Raw genomic sequence first — 22677 nt, forward strand, 5'->3', positions numbered from 1 at the left:
CTGTACTTACTTTAGCTTTTGACTTAGGTCCTGTTTTCTAAAAAAACAAAACAAAACAAAAAAGACTTTCTTGCCTCTCTCCCCTTGCCCCACTCACCTCAGAATTGTGCCCCCTCATGGGTTAGTGGCCTCCCATTAACATCATGGGTATCAAAGTGGGAAAATACAGTAAGGGAAAGGAATAGGTTAATATTGCCCTCTCTCTTTTCTGTGAGTGAATGATCCTACAGTAAGTAGGTTGTAAGAATTCAGGCACCAACTTTTGAAATGATAGAATTGCTACAATAGTTTTCTATCAGCTGAATCCATTATTATTTATTCCCTGGAAGTGAGAGTACCATTGGCATTTGAATTCCTGCATCTCACCTCCTTTCATTGTAAAAGATAGTTAAGTCGCACAGAGAGATCTCACATGCATTTGAAGTTCTTTATTCGTGAGAAGGAGAGAAGCTGTATTAGTAGATCTGCTAGTACCTAAGAACCACTGTGTTAGCAGTAAAGAGATAGAAGGCTGATAATCCTTACCATAGTTCCTCTTTATAATTTGGAAACAGTGACCTGGGCGGCACTCTCCGGGTCCACATCCTGCGGTCCGGGTCAACAGCCTGCTGTCTGGCCACTGCCTGGGACAGGAAGCCCCGGGCCGTCCACCACTTCTGCCGCTGCTGCGGGCCAATCCAGACGCACCCAGCAAAGCTGAACACTTCTGGATTGGACCGGCGGAGAGCACCCACCTCCGCGAGTGAGCTGCAAGCATGCTGTCACCACCAGACAGCTCCTGGCCATCAAGGGCACCACTTCCACGGTTGCACAGTTGACCCGGCCTCAGAGCTGGTGACCACTGCCTCACTCCTACACCCAGCCTCCATGCACTGGCCACCTACACCAGCCCTACGCTGCCACTGCCACATCCCACCTCTCCAGCTGAGCCCTTCCAGCACTGTCTCTTTCTCTTTCCCATCCACCGTTGGGCCCACTCACGACGGCGCACCGCTCTGCGGCCCACCGCTGCAAATGCTCCTCTCATCTGCCACAGCCGGGTGCCACACCCACGAAAACGCTGACCCACAGGATCCCCTCCCGCCCCCACCCCATCCACATGCACTACCATGAGGAGTCGCCATCACCCACAAACCTCTCCACCACCCTAAGACCACCCCTGCGTAAGGACGTCCCGCCGCATTGCCTCTCTGCCCTCCACTTGCCCTTGCACCTACCTCGGGCTGCCACCAGCACCTCATTGCACCACCCAACAACTCAAAGATAGGCCTGGCCCGCCTGCGGCCCATGCACACCTGCTGATGGGTCCCCCTCACTCCACCAAACTGCCCCCCATACCTCACATGCCCCTCTGCTAGCCCCCGCTGCATTTTCTGTAAAGCAGGCTTAAAAGCTAGTGCAATTATAAAATACCAGTGTAAGTGACCATGGAATCTAGTTTGACAATTATTTATGTATCTCCACAACAGGCAAAATTCTTTGGAGGAAGTGATAGGAAGATTGAGTGTTTGCAACAGAAATGGAATTGTCATTTTCTTTCTACCACCCTGGTAAAGTTGCATGATAAAAGTTTCCTATTTCTAAAGAAGCACGATTAATTTTTTTCCACTTTAAAGTAATCTGCAGTTCCATTAACTGAAAAGCAAAAGGTTCTAAATGAGTAGTAAACATCTTGTAATTTTTGCATACAAATCACCCATTTTCTGTCTTGTTATAATGAACAGTCTTATATATAAATTAGCTTAGATTTACAAAAATATTGACATATATGAGGCATTGTAATATATCTAGACAATATCTTGTACAATAATGCATCTAAATCCATGAATAAGTCACTGTTACAAAATAATTTGAAGTAGGTATGAGTGTAATATCGCATTCTGGGCTATAAAATACAGGATTTCATTAATGCACCCAGATTTATAGATATTAATACCATAATGTAATTACTCCCCAAGCCAATTAAACAGATGTGCTAAGAACTCCCAAGCATATAAAAAAGTATAACTTAATGCCATGACTTTTAAGTTTGTTGCATATTGATGAACTCTTTACAACTAACGTTTTATAATAACGCTATTCAGTATACCTACATATTCTTTTTTTAAAAGACGAGACTAATGGATCCAGTGAATTCATAATCTGTGCATACCCGACCACTTAATTTCAGAACTTAATATATATACATCTAAACCAATGAACTTTAAAGGTAAAGGTATCCCCTGTGCAAGCACCGAGTCATGCCTGACCCTTGGGGTGACGCCCTCTAGCGTTTTCATGGCAGGTGATTTGCCAGTGCCTTCCCCAGTCATTACCATTTACCCCCCAGCAAGCTGGGTACTCATTTTACTGACCTCGGAAGGATGGAAGGCTGAGTCAACCTTGAGCCAGCTGCTGGGATCGAACTCCCAGCCTCATGGGCAGAGCTTCAGACTTCATATCTGCTGCCTTACCACTCTGCACCACAAGAAACTTTAGGTAAACCCAAATTATATTTCAGTTATGGTAGTACTGATGATCATGAATTTCCAAACTCTTTTCTACATCTCTCAGTTTTCTATACAGCCAAAAAATTTCGAATCCTTGTTGACCAATGGGCAAAGAAGGATGAGGTTGCTTCTCTGTATATTTCAGACATTTTAAGGTCAGACTTCCAACTTTAATATCCCCTCCCCTGCATTCCCCCTGTGCAAGGCAGTCATGAGGATTCATGGATCAGCAACCAAAGCAATAATCATTAAATTCCTGTCTGTTTGAGGAACATTAATGGCACCATATGAATCCCATCATCTCTAAAATATTTCTTACAAGAAATGTTTTTATGAATAAAATGATGATTGTGGATTGTATCCAACCAGCAGGTCCACTTGGTGAAGGAAGAGTCTCCTTTGCCCACCAAAAGGCTGTGCTGGCTATAGTCGTGTGAAACAGAATGAAAAGGTTGGCTTTTGTCAAGGAATTTAATACAATCATGCTTCTAGAAAACAGATATATGCCGTTGCTGGTGTTCCTGAATTTAAAAACTCAAATTGAAGAACATTCTTTTAGTGCAATCTTTCCTGGGCATATGTCTTGTTGAATAGATCTGTGTAGGAGTTTGAATAGACCTGCTTAGGATTGTTGGCCCTGATTACGGATCTCCTCTTGCAGTGTTGCCACAAGAATTAGACTACTTTACCGGTTCATTATGTGAGATAAATTATTATTCGGTGAGTCTTACTTTTACAGATATATCTGTGAGAGTCTGAGTTTCTTTAATGCTTATGGGAATCACCTTATAAGCGGAGAAATAAAGATCACAGAAAAAATACATCTCATGTCTATGACTGTACACTGACATTTCCTTGTGAGTAAGCATTTACTGATTAATTAGTTCTTTATCATTCAAACTGTGCAAATTAATATTTTAGTAAGTAGAAGGAAGCTGTCAAGGGAACCCACACAACGAAACTTGAACCCCCCAAACGTTCTCCACTTTCATCTTGAAGTCTTTGTGCATGGTCAGCAAGCCAGGCCATTGAGAGTTAATGTGCTCATCTCCCACGTCTTGTCTGGCTCTCCTCTAAAGTCAAGGAACTTGAGGATCAAGGGCTTTCATTCTTTAGAATAGTGTAACACTGTCTCTGAGAGTATTCCGGGAATGGTGAGGATGGAAAAAATTGAATTCCACTGGGATTCCACTGTGCTCAGCCTGGGAAGAATCATGTCATAGGTACTCTGTGTACAAAAGATGATTACTGTACAATGGAGCATGATTTGACTAGTATGTAACATTAATATATCGACTCTCCTGATTCAGAATAATTCAACATGTTGTTAAGAGTACAGAGAACTGAACAATATTTATGTTTTCCTACGAAGCTTTTAATGAAATGAAAAGGGGGGGAAATTATACAAAAAGCGCTATGCTTTATCCTCACCAGCTGTTTGCACATGTGTTCTTTATTCTAAACAGCTGGTTAAAGCCTGCAGCTTCTGGCTCTGCTTCTGCAGCATATCCTTCTAACTAATGTCATCCTACTGACTCAAGCTTTTTTCCATGTTACTTAGAACCTCCATTACAAGGTGGAGTAGTGCGCATGAGCTGTGGTCCAGTGGCGTGCAGAAGGTCCCTAATTCACTCTCCAGCACTTCCAGTTAAAGGATCTTATAATATGTGATATAAAAGACCTCTTTCATAAGTGTTGTGCATGCCTACTGTTTACTCCCTTTCCTGAGCCCTTGATTGGTATTTCTTTAAAAACAAAATTTAAGAAATCCAGTTTTACATTTTTGGTTCATAGCAACACCCTTCCCTCCAGCCATTTTACTTCAGCTGAATGTTCAACTTTTTTGTTTTTCAGTCTCTTGCAAGGATGTAAATACTTAACCAGTATAAGTATTCTGTTACTTTTTGGGGGGAGTATTAAAGCACAAATATACTGAATTGGTAGCATTTATCCAATATATTATCTATTGAGTTTATTGATTGAAAACTGAGTTCTCTGCTAGGCTCTAGTAACTTCACAGATCTGTATGAACACCTGTCTTTTCCATAATGGAATAGCACAATGTGTAAGAGACTAAGCAATGGATTTGCAAGTCAGGTATTGGCACCTTATCTTTGTCTTCATCTTGCTAAGTAGCTGCAAGCAATGTATTCTCAGCTTCAGTCCTCCACCTGCAATTCTGAAATAACAGTATATATCCAACCACACCATACCAAACACTTAAATACCTTTAAGTATTGAGAAGTGAAGGTGATAGTTTCTTTCAATTACTCTCCTTCTCAGACGCCCATTTTATCCTGTTTCCCTACCTGGGGATGTCCTCATCTGGAGGGAGACTTAGTGGGCTATGGTGGAAACGGGATGTCTGAAAGTTCTACTTCAGATGATTTGCAGATGCTGGGAATAGGTCAATAATTTACGATTACTGAGATATTATCTGCTAAGAGCTTTGACTATGCTTTATGCCAATAAAGGTACTCTGACTCTTTGACTATGCAAAAATGCTAGCGAAGTTTTAAATACTGAGAATTTTTTGTTTTTTTTATTAATATAATTTTAAAAAGATAATTATTGCATTTTTAGTTGAAGTGTAATTCTCATTTTAAATGGGTGAAGACTGAGAATTACTGTATACAATCGGACCCTAAGGGTTCTGTTATTTTTGTAGTGGTACCTGATGTGATATGAGTTTGTGTGTTATACCAGGTTTGTTTGTTTTAACTTTCTATCTTACCCCATTTGGTTGTGTACCATTCATAAAACAAGTAAATACAGGATCTTAAAAACAGAAATAGAAAGTGATTCTGCTGAGAAATCCCATGTAAATACAAAGGCCTTACTATGCATGATTGGTCTCCTTGGTTTAAGGGATTCCGGATATCTCAGTTCAGCTCAGAAGAAACTTGCCTCATTGATTCCTTTCCAGGACCTCTCCTACTTCTTTGGCAGGATTCATACAAGAAAGAATTGTTTCACTGTCTCTGGCCATTTTGGTCTTTATGTAAGATCTAGCACCTTGAGTTGAATGTCTTAAGTCCACTATTTCAAAGAATTAAATCCATAATTTGTATATATTTTAAAAGTGGCAAGGCTGATTTCTGTAGTCATTTTCAAGATTCTATTGGTATTTTGGCATATTGTTAGGTGTTACATTGGAGTTATTGGACTGAATGGTCAAAGATAATATACCAATGCAGGAGGAGACAGGTTTTAGAGCTGGTCACTCAACCATAGATCAGTGCTTGATATTACATCATTTAGTAGAACTCTGGGCTACACCATTTTTGTTGATTTCAAAGCAGCCTTTGATAGTATCTCCAAATACAGACTATTGGCTAAGTTTGAGAACGCTACAATTGATAAAAGATTATATGTACTTATTATTCACATGCTATATGAAAGCAGTATCCTTAGGGTAAGATGCAGCCCTTAGGGTCACCTGTCTGGCAGGATCCCACTGGAAAAAGGAGTAAACCAGAGATGCATCCTGGCATCTCTGCTTGTCAACTTATATATTAATTCCTGAGACGTCATAGTGAGGGATGGTATATAAATTGGATGACAAAATAAAATTCCATGTGTTAACTTCAGTTGTGTGTTAGGAAACTATTATTTTAATAAAAATCCTTTTTATTAATTTTTAAAAGCCATTTCTGTCTGGGATTTCTGGCCAGATTCACCTCCCACATACACTGGTGGAGAAATCTTGCTCACAAGGCTTTGACCCCCTAGAACTGGGGGTTCTGTCACTCTTCTGACAGCTAGGAAGTTTTTTGGTGAGACTGACTTCACATAGAACCAGTGTTTGGCCTATTTCTGGGTAGGCTTCTCTGGCCTAACTATTCTTGCCCACAGTGAAGCAGGAATGAAGAGGCTTGCAGGCACATTTCTCCTCGCACAGCAAAGGATCTCAGTTTGGGCCTTTACTGTATATTGCCAAGAGGAACTAATAACTTCACTGTCACCAAAAGGCATAAGAGAGACAAATGACAGATCAAGGGACATGGTATTGAACAGGTTAAATCCTTTAAATATTTAGGTGTAGCCTTCCAGTCAGCAGGGTCATGGAGAGTTCAAGCAAGGCATATGGCAGAGAATTCTCACAGAATGTTCTCAGCTGTTCTGAGTTTCTTCTTTAGAAAAGCAGCTTCCTATATCTCTGCAGCAGTTAAGGTTTTCCCAGGAAAGGTGATTGCCCAACTAATGTATAGCTCCCAATTCTGTCTTTACCCTCTGTTTACCCTCTGTAAGTTGCAGGCTGGAGGCAGGGATGGTTTCCATCGAGGCATGCTTGTGGGTTCATATACTAGCTAAAATTAAATTGTAACCACCAAGGACTTACCCTTCTTATTCTTCAAGATAACCATCATTAAAATTGGCTAAGGACTGAAAGGAAAATTGCAAGAGTGTGATTTCTCCCCTTCAACCCTGTTACAGCTAGGCTTTCAGAAAGTCAAAGAAATAAAAACAATGGATTTGCGACCTGACCCTTCAGTCTGATAGGGACTAGCTTCAGTGACTTTCCACTGTAACATATCTCAGTCAAAACTGTTTCTTGCCCACATATTATTTAACAGTACAAGGAGTACCTAAATATTGAAGAATATTTACTCTGGCAAACTTCAACGTCCTGACCTTGAGCCTTTTTGGAAGGCAGATACCATTGCATTTCTCATTCACAATGGGTGTGGCCTGCCAAATTGCAAAGACTGAGACTAGAGCATGTACTATTGTACATCTCTTACTATAGTGACTCGAACTCACAATATATGACACCAATCTTTGTAGACTCCCCGGGAAGATCAGAGCAATTCTATACTTCTCCAGTCTCGCTTCGGAAATAATGAGCAACATCGAAAATTTTGCACGAGGGCATACGGCATACATAAGCAGATGGTTAAGTCCTTAAACAAGGCTGGCTCATGATGACACTGTTAAAATTATTTGCTGATCTTAGTATTGTATGTGGCAAGCTTTTGAGCTAATTTTATATAGAAATCAAAATGAATAAACACTGGAGTTTGCATTTGTAACATACCTTGACTCTTTGAAATATAGCACAATTGGAGGAAATGCTAGAACAACTTCTGCAGTTACTTGACATCTACATTCATGCTTTATAAAACTATGTTTTCTGTGACATTCATCTTCCCAGAATACTTATTTTTGTCCCATAATATGAGTCTCACATAACAGGTTGCCTGAACATGTGCATAGTAGTAATAGAGAATCCCAAAGAGTAATGGGGAAAGAGCACCACCTAATGGGGGCTTAAACAAAACCAATAAATCTTCTGCAAAACTAGAGTATCACTAGTACATTGGTGAAAAAACAAACGTCTAAGCTCAGTCATTCTACTCATGCACCATAAAACTCTTGTTCTATTGGAACTTAATATTCAGTTTCTGAATTAAACATCCTTTCCTTCTGATGTGTAGCATTTTCCCTGCGTACTCTCATACGTGAAAAATTACGTGTGTCTATTTGCCATGTGTAAAAAAATGTGAAAGTTATTAACGGTATATGGATTTTGTTAACTTGCTATGATGTGCCCATTTTATTTTCTGTTCTTGGTAGTAAAACTGTCAGATTTTTGTCATGGTTCTAATTTAATTTAATTGACAATAAAAATATGTGAATTTGAATGATATATTTTGCCGATGTTCTTGCTTGGACTCAAGAAATTAGGGAATCTTCCTCTGGTACCAAAGATACTTATTAGGTTGTATGGTCTAACTGTGTATAAATGGCCATGTTCTAAAAGAAATATATATATTTCATTATTATAACTTCAGATGATAAGGCTTGGATCCTATGCATTATGAGTGAAGCTGTGCTAGACAAAGGGTATTCCTGTACTTTTCTGTGCCTGCCACATTATGCTTCTGTGGCTGTGGACCATCAGGGACATCATAGGAGTCCTAACAGAGGACTACAGTAGGAGAGGGAATTGATTAAAATTGCCTCCCCCCCTCTTTCTGTGAGCAGTTTAGAATGAAGCCTGGCTTCTCCAAGTGGGAGAGAGAGATAAGATCCAAGCCTAAATATTCTGTGTCTTAAGTGAAGTCTCATTTTAGGAAATTAAGTTCTTCTGCACTAAACCGTAGCAAAAATACCTCTAATGACATTCTTTCATATCTTTGCAGCTTGTGGAGATATTCCAGAACAAATTAGAGGTCCAACTGGGATAATCACTAGCCCAGGCTGGCCACTTGAATATCCTGCCAGAATCAACTGTAGCTGGTATATTCGGGCAAACCCAGGAGAAGTTATCACAATAAGGTAATCTGTGTACTATTTTGTTATAATTTACATATTTTCCTCGTGTCGGTGTTGCTTACACAGAAATCACTTCCTGTAAATGTTTGATCTATTATACTTATTTAAAGTACTAATATCTGACACATAGAAGCCATTTCAGGAGCAAATAGGCTAACGATAAACCATTAAAACAGTCAGCTAAAGCCATAAAGATGTAAAAGCAACTAGCATTTAAGAACAACTGGTTAAGAATAAATAAGACAAAAATGGGGATGGGGGACATAATCAGAGTAACAGAAACTGTCAGAAAGTGCAGGAAAATACATTATTTTCACGGCACCCAAGGCTTAATAAGACTGGATCTAAGTAGATGTTTATGATGTTTCATAATAGAGGCACCACACCAGAAAAAGCCCGTTGCATGGTCCACTCACTTCCAAAAGCTAAGGCCATGCAGAAAAGGGCCTCTGAAGGACCGTTTACACACTGGAGGTTCATGCCAGGCTGCAGGCTGGAGTTTTATACATGGCAGGTTGCCCCACCTCTTCCTGCACCCACATGGGGGAGCATTTGGCCTGGTGCACCTCATCCACCCCGATTTGTGCTCCTGCATGGGAGCCGGGGCAGTGAAGTTCCCAGTGCATAAATGGTCAAGGTGATTTTAACAGCTTTACATGGGATGTTCCTTTATTGTCTGTTCTTTTATATCTTATTTTTTTCCTCTCACATTTTATTCTTCTTCTAATAATAATTTAGACATCCAAATATACAGCAGCACCAAGCATCATTAGCGTGGCAGAAGTAAAGTTTTTCATACTTGTGAAAAGCCAAGCCACTTTCCTACCAAACCCAACCAATTGGACTTACTATTTCTCTCACATTATCAGAACTTTAAGATGCTATTGAAATTAGATTTTAATTGTAATCCTGTAAGAATAGAAGAATAATTTTTACAACTTGTGCCTGTGTGCTAAATCTAAAGTGATTTTTTCCATACTGGGTTTTGTAGTTTTGATTTTTTAAATCATCATCAGTACTTTAGTTAAGATGGCTTTAAGTGGGAAATAAGTATTAAAATGTACTAACTTTAAATTCAGTTATGTTTTAATTTTTTAATAATTACAAACTTGAAACAGAAAATAAATAAAAATATAACAACAATGGTGATCTATAAAGAGCTTTCAGGTATATAAAAATATGCCTTTTGTGCAGTTATCCTCTGTATGCCATTTATTCAAATTAAGTGCAGTTTGGAGAAAACAGCAGGGAAAGAATGCTGTTCTAATTATCTACTTGTGAGCCACCTGATGACATATGGTTTGGCATAATGAGAAACTAGGTGAATCCTTTACTTTGATTGCTGGGGATTTCTGGGGAGTTTGAACTAGTCCAATGAAGCTGTCACCTCTCCCCCCCCCCCCCGATAGCTGATCTCTTCCCTACTGCCTCTCCCCCCCCCCCCCCGGTGCCATACCACAACTTTGAAACCTTTCTCATTTCAGTAGCAGTTGATTTTGTGACATGGAATCTTGCTATTCAGTAATGCTCGCTTGGCTCATGAAACATAAATGAGATGTATGGCTTGATTTCTGTTATGTTACAATAGCACAGTGTAAAAGTATGAAAAGTCAAAGCTCAAAGTGGTTTGGTCACAAACTGTGACTGTTCAGAAGCAAAGGGACAGAAGATGTTCTAGTCCCAGAAGTATAAAGGTCATTTGGAAGGATAAAATTGTAAACCCACAAAAGTTGCGTAAAATATAGAACTCAGTTTCTTCCTTAGGCTAGCTAATTGGAAATTACAAAGGAGAATTTAATGAGTATCTTGGGACTAGCGCAGTCTTTTGAACTGCACAGAAATAAGTCTGCATGAAACATTCACATTTAAGTTTGAAAAAGAGAGCAGAGATCTGTGAGAAGTATACCATGTTATCACTGCAATCTTGAATACAGGCAAGACTGTGGATAGCAATGGTTGAAGAGTTAAGATACCCAAGATTAGCAGATACCCTGTACAGAGAACAGGAAAACAAGGAAGACTTGCACTCACATTTCTCATTCTCCCCTCCTAAAAGTATACAACCTTTAAGACACCAAAGCTTGTTTAATTTTGTATTTACAAATTTGATTTTAAGAAGCTATTTCCCTGACATCTGTCTCCTAGCGTACTTTCCATTGTTAGAATCTGAAATTTACTAAATGAAGAAGAGCTGGGGTTTTTGTACCCCACTTTTTACTAACTGAAGGACTCTCAAAGCTGCTTACCCTTCCCTCCCCACAATAGGCACCCTGTGAGGTAGGTAAGGCTGAGAGAGATCGGAGAGAACTGTGACTGGCCCAAGGTCATCCAGCTGCTGCATGTGTAGGAGTGGAGAATCAAACCTGGTTTTCCAGATTATTGGCTTCTGTTTTTAATCCCTACCCCAAACTGGATCTCCAAGTGTCAAATGAGTAATAATTTTAAAAGCAAATCTTTAACGACTGAAGACGAAGATAGATTTGAGGGTTGGCTAGAGTTTGATAGTGAGAGACAGAGAATATTATACAGAAAAACTCCATTCTGAAAAACCTATGCAGAGTTTTAATTCATGCTCAGTTCAGCCATACACATTAGGTGATTTTTGTAGTATTACAAAGAAAGAAAGAAAAAAACTCTATTGATACTGATTCTAGGCCATACTAGGGGGAAATCTCATTTCTTAACAGCAGTGTTTCAGGATGATGCTTAAAGTCCAAAAGTGTGTATGGAATTTTTTATATGGAAAATCATTTGTTTGCAAGAAAGCATTAATGACTTTACTTTGAGCACAAGGCCTCTTTAGTTGAAAGGTGGGCTTCAGAAATTTGAAGGGAGAAACAGATTTTGTAATGGAGGTATTATGAAACCACATGTAAGCCATCATGTCATCATAGCTAAATATAAGCTACGGACAATCATTTACAATTTCAGACATATAAAGAGTCTTTTCACAATCAGGGTAGCAAAACTTCAGGTTTAGTTTTGCAGAAATGAAATGAGGGGAAAATAGATTTGTGTGATCCTTGGGAAGCACCAGAGTCTTGATAAACTTCATAGTTGCATAAAAGTATCTAAAAAATCTGTATGGCTTTAACTGGTTAAATGATGCAGATTTTAAACAATTATTATTTTCGTAGTTTTCAGGACTTTGATGTTCAGGGATCACGGCGATGCAGTTCCGATTGGCTAACGATAGGGGCCTATAAAAACATGGAAGGTTACAGAGCGTGCGGGTCTTCTATTCCATCTCCATACATCTCTTCACAAGACCATGTTTGGATCAGATTTCATTCAGACGAAAGTATATCAAGGAAAGGTTTCAGACTAACTTATTTTGCAGGTAAGTGCCAAATGCAGAAAGGTTACTATACAGTATCTCTATTTTGCCTCGTGATGTCTTTCCCTTTTGTGCTTTTTTGTTTAAGAAACGTTGTGTATCTATTTCTTTCATGGTTTCTGAAGAGGAGCCTTTAAAAAATTGGGTAAATTTAAAACAGTGTTGCTCACAGACATGGAGCTGTTTTTAAAAGTGGATCTTGCCCTACTTTCCTGTCCCAAATTTTGCAATCTGTAGTATCTGTCTTTGATTGATCCTGCGCACTTTGTATTTTGATATCCTTCGAATTTAATTATAAAAGGTTGAAATGTAGCATGCAGAACTTCTTAAAGAAACTGAAACATTTTACTATTAGTTGAAAGAAACAGAATTAATCACATTGGTCTAAAAAAGGCTTTCTCAACCAGGGCTTCATGAAGCCCTGGGGTTTCTTGACGGCCCTGGGTTTCCTAAATGGGAGGGAGGTAATCAATTTTTAATATATATATTTTATTTTAAATTGTTAAGCATTTATCGGGTGATAGGGCCATATGTGGTCATGTCGACCCACCTCCTCCTCCTCCCAAAATGGCCCATGATGGGAATGGAGGGGGTGGGAAGGGGAGGGGCCCCAAGTGAGCATGTACACAGCTGTACTTCCCAACCATATTCTGCATGATTGTGACACTTTTGGGGTTTCTTGAAGCCTAAAGAGTGTTTCAGGGCTTTCTCAATGGTAAAAAGGTTGAGAAAGGTTGATCTAAATAATCTGTTTTAAAAAACTCTTCTTCAGCAGACATTGAGTTTTACTTATAACTGATGGGAAAAGCTGTAACTCTTACAACCATGACATGCTTCACTTAAAAGAAAACAATGGTATATATTTAGAAAACAAAATTATTTTTTTTTCACAATGTCCTTTTTTTTTAAGGGAAATCTAATGAGCCAAGCTGTGATTGTAACCAGTTCCATTGTGCTAATGGGAAATGTATTCCGGAATCTTGGAAATGTAATAGCATGGATGAATGTGGAGACAAGTCTGATGAAGAAATGTGTGCCAAAGCAAATCCTCCAACTCCTCCTTCCTTCCAGCCATGTGCATACAACCAGTTCCAGTGTCTGTCTCGCCTCAAAGTTTATACTTGCTTTCCAGAATCTTTAAAATGTGATGGAAACATTGACTGCCTTGACTTTGGAGATGAAATAGACTGTGACGTCCCAACTTGCGGACAGTGGCTAAAATATTTTTATGGTACGTTCAATTCTCCTAATTACCCAGACTTTTACCCTCCAGGGAGCAATTGCACTTGGCTGATAGACACTGGGGATCATCGCAAGGTTATTTTGCGTTTCACTGACTTCAAACTTGACGGTACTGGTTATGGGGACTACGTCAAAATTTACGATGGACTGGAGGAGAACCCTCGCAAGCTGTTGCGTGTTCTAACTGCATTTGACTCTCATGCCCCTCTTACAGTTGTTTCTTCTTCTGGCCAAATCAGAGTGCATTTTTGCGCTGATAAGGTGAATGCGGCAAGAGGATTTAATGCTACTTATCAAGTCGATGGCTTCTGTCTCCCATGGGAAATCCCGTGTGGCGGAAACTGGGGTTGTTACACAGAACAACAGCGCTGCGATGGCTATTGGCATTGCCCAAACGGAAGAGATGAAACCAACTGCACCATGTGTCAAAAAGAAGAATTCCCCTGTTCTCGTAACGGTGCCTGCTATCCGCGTTCTGACCGCTGCAACTACCAGAATCACTGCCCAAATGGTTCCGATGAGAAGAACTGCTTCTTTTGCCAGCCGGGAAACTTCCACTGCAAAAACAACCGATGTGTTTTTGAAAGCTGGGTTTGTGATTCTCAAGATGATTGCGGCGATGGTAGCGACGAAGAGAATTGCCCCGTCATCGTGCCCACCAGGGTAATAACCGCTGCCGTCATCGGTAGCCTTATCTGCGGGCTGCTTCTGGTGATTGCTTTGGGATGCACTTGTAAGCTGTACTCATTGAGAATGTTTGAACGAAGGTATGTATTGTATTATAAAACCTGGACAACTTATTTTTTTATATCTCATTTACCCAACTAAAATGTCAAAATCGAGGAGTGGGTGGATAGTCTAGGGTTGTGCGATTCATCGTCCGAAGCGGCTGTTCCTGCCGGTAGCAGCCAGTGCCCGTGGGGGGGGGGGAGGCGCGAGCGCCGGCGACTCCCCACCCCCCACCCCCGTGGGGTGGTGCTGGCTGCTACCGGGGGGAACAGCCACTTCGGATGCCGAATCACACATCACTAGATACTGTGATAAATTCTATTCCCCCCCCCAGTCTGGAATTCTGCATTAGGACAGTTTCTATGATGTAGAACCAAGACATATAAGGGCCTCTACGTAGGCTGTCACTGTTAGGGTGTGGGTTGATCCCTTTCCATAGCCCCCATTCTGGAAGAACCAAGATACAACATTGAGATTTGGCCATACCTATTGACAACAATTCTGTGTTAACCTGTCAGACTTAATCATGGATTAATATTAAACTTGCTTCAACTGTTTTTAATTTCTTTGTACTTTAAAAAAAAAGGTCATTTGAGACACAGTTGTCAAGGGTTGAAGCTGAGCTGTTAAGAAGAGAAGCGCCTCCTTCTTACGGACAGTTGATTGCTCAGGGCTTAATTCCACCTGTTGAAGACTTCCCGGTTTGTTCACCAAATCAGGTAAGACGTTGGTGGTTCTCCATGAGAAATTTCTTCAGCTGCCTCCTCTGGATTGTAACTAGTATGTGACAATTGTCAGTACTGGGGAATCTCAATCTCCCCCCACCCTCTGGTTCTTTGGTATTAGGCCATAAAGAACTACCCTGTTGTAATCCATACCCCCAGCCACTCCAGCCCACTGAATCGACCGTATTGCAGACTGGGTAGATCTTTCAGGTGTACCACCATCTTGTTTTATTGTATCTCATTGTTAGGTGTATTTACGATACGATAACATTTATTGTGTGTAGCCGAAGGCCATTACAAAGCACAATTAAAACATTAGGTGTATTTTATTGGGGTAAGATTTGGGGATTTTATTGTTGCAAGATTTTTATGTTATCATATTTTTATATGTATGCTGTAAACCGCCGTGAGTCAGCTGGCTGGGAGTGGTGGTCTAGAAATCAAATTATATTATAAATAAATAAAGTTGACTGCCGGCTATTTGACAATGGTCAAATATTTCACGAAGCCAGCAGAGTTGTTAAAGGATAGGAAAACAGCAGGACAAGTCAAGGATTAATCTTTTCTCGCAGCAGCAGCTTTTGGAATAGTCTCTGAAACAAAAGTTCTGAAATCTTTTCTCACTCGAATGAATGAAGTGCATTTTTGTAAGGTTTGCAGTTTAAAACGTTAAGCATTGAAATGCTTGTCACAACGTATAGCATTAGATAATAATTTCTACGTGGATGGTAGATGATACCACATATTTTCAAGGGTAGGTTTATTAGAATAGGCTGAAGCCTGCCTCCTTTACTAAGTGGACAGAGCAGGCTTCAGTGATAGACAGCAGAAAGAAATGGCAGGTACAGTCTTCCCTTTCAGTTACATACTCTGGAGCAGGGGTAGTGAACCAGTGGTCCTCCAGATGTTCATGGACTACAATTCCCATGAGCCCCTGCCAGCAAATGCTGGCAGGGGGCTCATGGGAATTGTAGTCCATGAACATCTGGAGGACCACAGGTTGACTACCCCTGCTCTGGAGGACAAGTGACTCTCCGAGCGAGTGGTAGCCTCCGTGGCTGCTGTATAGCAACTTATAACTTACTTGCCAGGATGCCAAGTGGTACTGCAGTCATTCCTAAGGGCCTGAATAGGCCTTCTGTAATTTATAAAAACTTTTCTATTTTTAATTGCAAATTCTCCTGCCGTAATGCAATCTGCTTGTGAGACACGCCTGCCTGTCTAAATAGTGCTTTGCCATGCAATATGAAGAATTTATTTTAAGAGAAATAATGTACAGACTTGCATGTACAGGTATTTGGAGACTGCCTCTATGATAGCTGCTGGAATCCCACAGGAAAAATATATTTCTTTGTATGTAAGTGCTTTGCTCAATAAGACTACCAACCTACCTTTGAGTTCTTAGTTAAATGCCAGCGACACACCTTTTCTGTCTAATTTCGCTTTCCACCACATGGTGGCGCTTAAAACCTTGCTATGTAAATGTCCTTACCATTTTTGAAATTCATAACTGATTATTCCAAAAGACAAAGATTTTTCCAGTCACTTTGGCAGTTCTCTGTGCACACATGTAAATAAGACAGAGCAAAATCTAGGTCTTTGTGTGTCGTCATGTAACTTTTTCACCATGATCGGTATTTGTCTCTGATGGAACCGTATTGTTTGGAAGAGTATTTATTTTGACCTACCCACCTGTATTATTAAATTAGGCAATATTACTTTATCGTTTATGAAAGTGTTCAGGATATTGTTGAAAAGCTACTCTGACTCACACTGGAAAAGTGGGTCTGTTATTTCAAGCGCCCAAATGACAATGTGTATATAACTGTGCAGCCCTTGGAAATATTATTATAATTATAAAATGAAGACTAGGTTCTATACATATTTCTCTGAAGAGCTCCTATTGTTAGTGATTCTCTTCCTGCTGCCCAGACTCGAGTTCACCAGCCCATTCTTCCGTAGACAGAAACAGTGATTGGGTTTGGCAGCACATTCGCACAACTTATTTTGCCCACCAGCACTGTCCTAGTAAATAATTTTCGAGCTTTAAGGAGTGCCGAAGGTGAAAACTAGTTTCATAGGTGGGGCCAGTTTAATTTGCCTACTGACATATTTTAATAAGAAATTGCTGATTGTATCTTTATTAACAAACAGTTGCCCTGGAGAAATGAAATAGGTCCTTCATTCTTCTTAGGTGTATCCATGTGCATTTTTTTCTTCGTAGTTTTTAACATGTATATGTCCCCCCCCCCTCTTCTTTCAGGCTTCAGTTTTAGAAAATCTGAGACTTGCGGTGCGATCTCAGCTTGGATTTACCTCCATTAGGCTTCCAATTGCTGGACGGACAACTAATATTTGGAACAGAATTTTTAATTTTGCAAGATCTCGTCATTCTGGATCTCTGGCGTTAGTTTCATCGGACGGAGAGGATATTACCAGCCAGAATGCTAACAGAGAAGCTGAAAGAAACAGCTCTCACCGAAGTCTCTTTTCAGTGGAATCTGATGATACAGACACGGAAACCGAACGTAGAGACACAGCGGGTGCAGTTGGTGGCATTGCTGCCACTTTGCCTCAGAAAGTCCCTCCTGCGACAGCAGTGGAAGCCTCCGTAGTCTGTGGAACTTCCTCAGTTCAGAATACTGGCAGTAGTACGGATAGCGGAAGGGAAGCAGCTAGTGCGGAACAACCAAATTCAAGTCCGGGACGCCATCAGTTTTCTAGTGCACTAAGTCGTATGACTCAAGGGTTACGTTGGGTACGCTTCACTTTAGGGAGATCGAGTTCAGTAAATCAGAACCAAAGTCCTTTGAGACAGCTTGATAATGGGGTAGGTGGAGGAAGAGATGAAGACGATGATGTGGAGATGCTAATTCCAGTTTCCGATGTAGCATCAGACTTTGACGTGAATGACTGCTCAAGACCTCTGCTCGATCTCACCTCGGACCAAGGACAAGGGCTTCGACAGCCATATAGTACGACCCATAATGGGACACGGTCCGGCAATCGAGACAGTCCCTGCGAGCGCTGTGGGATGGTACATACTGCTCAGATACCTGACTCTTGCTTAGAAGCCACACTGAAAAATGAAACTAGCGATGATGAGGCTTTGCTACTTTGTTAAAAGTTTGGATTGAGTGGTTGGGGTTGGATGCAAGTTGGAGCAATATTGGTGATTGTTTTGTACTTCGTAATTAAAGAAACATTGGGGGGGGGGGCGATTGTTTCAAAAGAAAAGAATCCAGGCCAAATCATGTTACTAAAAACATCGTGCATGACTTACTGAATTCGTCACGCGGGCATATAATGCAAAAGTTTTTCCAGCTCAGCATACGTAATATACATCTTTTATAATGTGATTATTCTTTAAAGGTCATCTTCTGAGGACTTTTGCCACAGGCTGCTTTTCCTCTTTGTATTCTTAAAGCTTGTTTTGGGGAACGGACCAGACGCAGCATCTTTATAACTTATGACAATAACAAGCAACAAAAGATCTTGGTGCAATCAGAACTTTCCATGCTTGTTATCTGACAAGGTTGCATGCTGAAGAACTGCATATGGCCAGCATGCATCTGCTGTTGGTTCCCTTACACCAGGGGTAGTCAAACTGCGGCCCTCCAGATGTCCATGGACTACAATTCCCATGAGCCCCTGCCAGCAAATGCTGGCAGGGGCTCATGGGAATTGTAGTCCATGGACATCTGGAGGGCCGCAGTTTGACTACCCCTGCCTTACACATACTTTAAGGATTAAGGCAGGATGAGATAACATGGGAAATGATCCTCAGCATCAGATAGGTTTAACGTAGTGTGTAAATCACAGCAGAAATCAGGCTCCTCTGCTACTTCTGGCTGTGTGCCACTCACTCCAGGTGGACTGGCTACTTTGTACAGAATATTTATTCCCCTTTGAAGTCAAGTCCAATGTACTATTGCCAATATAATTTTACTAATTGCTGGTTATTGCTAAGTGTTTTTTTTTCCTTTTGTGGTTTATAATATTTTGTCTAATTGTTACTGAATGTCATCATGTTTAACTTTTTCAGAGGGAGGAGAGAATTTCTCCAACACATTATATATATATATACGTTTTTCTTTTATGAGTTCAAAAGCAGTTAACTTAGATAAACAGAGGGCAAAAAAAAATAATCTTTTGTAGTTTTTATAACATCGACTTTAATAAGTTGGTCTAGAATGGTACAACCAAATAAGGTGTAAAATTCAAAAGTAACTTTTCCATCTATCTTTTAAGATAGATAGCTGAAGCAGATAAAATATGCATTAATTCTTGTATATAATGTGTTTTTCTAAAAAAAAAAAAAAAAAGCTGAAACAGGTACATGTTACTCAAGAAAATATGTTTCAACTGCTAATGGATCTTATCCCTAATAGGGTTTAAATTTGTTTTGGTCTAAAGGGATTTGCACTAAAATTATATGAAAGTCTCTGAAGAGCTTAGTGCACAAGCACTATCACTTTACGATTCTCTAATACAGCAATGAATATATATAAATATATAAATATTTCTATGGCTCTGGTTTTAGGTTCTTGCTTTCATCAGTCATTGTTGCTGCAACCGAATTTCCTTTGCTTTACTAATTTCCTATTTATTCATTCATTGTATTTAAGAGCTGGTTTATCTGACATGAATTTGTTGTGCTTTTTTTTTTTTTAAAAGAAATTAATGTATTTCAAGGTTTTTATTTTTATTTTGTTTGTTTCTTCACATTGTTGGTGCAAAACACACCATTGGGGGACAAATGTTCATAGCTTACAATTTTGTGACCAGCAGGTGGTTGTTGTTGCTACTAGATGATATTGAGAACTTACATCTTTTGAGAAGGTTAAAAAAAAAAAAATTGTCAGTTGCTGTTCTATTTATTCTTTGCCAGTCTAAGTAGGCTTAATGATTTAGTAAGAAGAGTATTTTTGTGTGACTGTATGCTATTTATTAAATTTCATATAATTTTGCTGAATGTCATTTTAAAGCATGCTTAAAGTCTTGTGGATTTCTTGTCATGTTATGCTGTTGGGAACATTGACAATGTTTTAAGATGTATCGAATTAAAAAAAATGTATTGAGAATTTTGCAACACAAGTAGAAAACATAGTATAAATCAAATTTAAGGTGATAACTTTTGGTCACAGACCACCGAGAACGTGCGCAATACAATGTTTCTCTGGAGATTTTCAGTTTCAACCCTGCTACAGAAATATGGGAGTGCAGTAGGCTGCATACTTCGTAAAGCCTTTTGAAGAATTTGTCATATTTGAGAACGGCCTAGCAATCTAAATAGTCACATGTCCCACTCCAGCAGGTAACTATTAACAGGCTGTGCAAACCTTAGTTCAGCCGTGGAATCGACTGTCTAAGCTCCCCCTAACTGGCAGTATTGAAGCAGCAGCTGGACAGATACTTATCCTGGATGCTTTAGGCTGATCCTGCATTGAGCAGGGGGTTGGACTATATGGTCTGTATGGCCCCTCCCAACTCTATGATTCTATGACATTAATATTTACCAGCTTCCTGATACATGGTACACTTGAATCATTCGTGCTATCCCAGATTAAAATAGGAAACACTGTGTTCACTCTTGCACGCAGATGCATACATCTTTTTTCAGTCTGGCCCATGATGATGGATCATCATTCATCTTCCAACGAGGCTAGACTGGAGCTGAATAGTTCCTGACAGAGTGGTTCCTCAGTGGAACAAGCTTCCTTAGGAGGTGGTGGGTTCTTCTTTGGAAGTTTTAAGCAGAGGTTGGTTAGTCTTCTGACATAAATGCTGATTTTGTGAACTTAGGCAGATTGTGAGTGGGGGGGCAGGAAGGGATGTGCCAGTGTTTGTCTTTTGTGGCCCTTCCTTGCACACCCAGGGAATTGCTGATTGCCACTATGCAATGGTAGGTGAATTTCCTCAAGGCCAGGCATTGTGCAGGAGGTTGGACTAGATCAGTGGTCCCCAACCTGCGGGCCACGGCCCGGCACCGGGCCGCAGCTCCCTCTCCCTGCCCCCCCGCAGTAAAAAACTTTCCAGGCCGCAAGCTTGCGGCCCGGGAAGCTTCTTACTGTGAGAGGGCGGGGAGATGGAATCAAAGCTGTGCCGCGCACTGCGCATGTGCGGCAGGGCCGCACATGCGCCATGCTCGGCAGAAATCGCGCATGCGCGGCACTTTTGCACTGTTGCTCTGCCGGTCCCCAGCCTCAGAAAGGTTGGGGACCACTGGACTAGATGACCCTGTAGATAGATAAGATAGATTTTATTTGTATATAGCCATAGGCCTTTACAAAATATAAAATACAAATTTATAACCAATAAAATAGAATAAAAGGAATGATGACCTTGTAGGTACTTTCCAACTCAATGATTCTATGAACCATTTCAAGAAAGTGGACAAATAAAAAGACAAATCTTGTAGCAGAGGTTTAAACTGTCCACTCCAGCTGCCTATAGTGCTTAAGTCAGGGGTAGTCAAACTGCGGCCCTCCAGATGTCCATGGACTACAATTCCCAAGAGCCCCCTGCCAGCGAATGCTGGCAGGGGGCTCCTGGGAATTGTAGTCCATGGACATCTGGAGGGCCACAGTTTGACTACCCCTGGCTTAAGTCATAGAGCCAAGATTAAAGGAAAATTGCATTAGGTTTGGTACAAGGTGGGAAGGAGGTAGCTGGCCTATTAGGATAATGGGGGCACTACTTTGGGCAGGTTCAGCTGCCTCTAGCCCCCTCTTGCCTGTCTGCTTACTACTGTGGGGGTGGCAGCATACAAGCAGCCCCTCCTTAGCATCACTCCTTTCTTTGCGAAATTCTTCCAACAAACTTCTCCCGATGAAGGCTTTGCACATGTGAGTCTCTCTCTCTTTTTTAATTACAGAAGACTAAAATTGCTAGCTCAGCAAGCCAGTCCAGACCCTAAGTTGGTCTGGTATGATGGTATATAAATTTTTAAAAAATTAAAAAATAAGGAAATGACCCATAATTGGGACATTTAATGGCACTTATACCACATATGTATGGCACAGTTTGCAGCAATATGTTGCGTCTTAATTCCTACCTGGCATTGCTATGTTAACAGTTGCTTCAAAAGTACTGTGATATTAATGGATGGATTGTATTCCCCTATAGTTCTACAGAACCCACAGTACACAGATACGTCATTCTGTATGACTGTCTTTGCAAAGTTGCTCAGTTTAGGTTATGTTGAATAATGTTTGCATTGAGAAGAGGAAATGTGCATGCATTGATGAGGGCAGCAAGGCATCCGGGCTCAACCAGGAGAACTTGTAATCATTGCATTGAATTCTGTGATCAAATTACTAATCCCTGAGTTGGCCAAAATGAAAACAACTGAACAAAAGTTCCTCCACACCAGGGGTAGTCAAACTGTGGCCCTCCAGATGTCCGTGGACTACAATTCCAAGAAGCCCCTGCCACAAACTAGTCGTAGTCTATAGTAGATAACACTGTGTACTTTTCACAGGAGAAGAAACGTCTGTAGCCTTGAATATGAAGATACAGTTTAATGTTGCAGGCAAACTGAGTTTGCCATGGGCTGTGTGCCAGTTTTCTATAATGATTCACTATCCCTTTGCAGGTGCTGAAGGCCATTAGTAATGCCACAGTTAAAGTTTAACCAGACCCATCACTATTTTTGGAGCAAGCTATCTACTTTTTAAGAGGTTGAAGTTACCCATTTTGCTCTGAAGCAACATCCAAAACAAAAGGTCCATGGTACCTGACTGACCGGAACAGAAAATTATTTTAAGTAATTTTGGTTGGTCTCAAAGCACCCTTTCTCAACTATTTTAATGTTGAGAAACCCCTGAAACATTCTCCAGGCTTTGAGAAACCCCAGAAGTGGCACAATGGTGCA

The 22677-nt window shown here is 40.5% G+C and overlaps 1 protein-coding gene across 3 annotated transcripts in view; it reads left to right on the forward strand.

The window, feature by feature from the left end:
- Window positions 1–18437, forward strand: part of LRP12 (LDL receptor related protein 12) — a 42872-nt gene extending 24435 nt beyond the window's left edge. For 2 of the 3 annotated variants that reach the window (XM_077351680.1, XM_077351681.1), the window contains 5 exons: window positions 8636–8771; window positions 11906–12108; window positions 13016–14114; window positions 14663–14795; window positions 17065–18437. In XM_077351680.1, coding sequence (XP_077207795.1) covers window positions 8636–8771; window positions 11906–12108; window positions 13016–14114; window positions 14663–14795; window positions 17065–17925 — 2432 coding nt within the window. In that variant the 3' untranslated portion in view covers window positions 17926–18437. Of the gene's footprint in view, window positions 1–1432; window positions 1551–8635; window positions 8772–11905; window positions 12109–13015; window positions 14115–14662; window positions 14796–17064 lie in introns of those variants that run through there. The other variant, XM_077351682.1, reaches the window with a different exon arrangement.
- Window positions 18438–22677: the final 4240 nt, after the last annotated feature.

The sequence above is a fragment of the Paroedura picta genome, chromosome 9 (assembly GCF_049243985.1).
Source record: "Paroedura picta isolate Pp20150507F chromosome 9, Ppicta_v3.0, whole genome shotgun sequence".
Lineage (NCBI taxonomy): Eukaryota > Metazoa > Chordata > Lepidosauria > Squamata > Gekkonidae > Paroedura > Paroedura picta.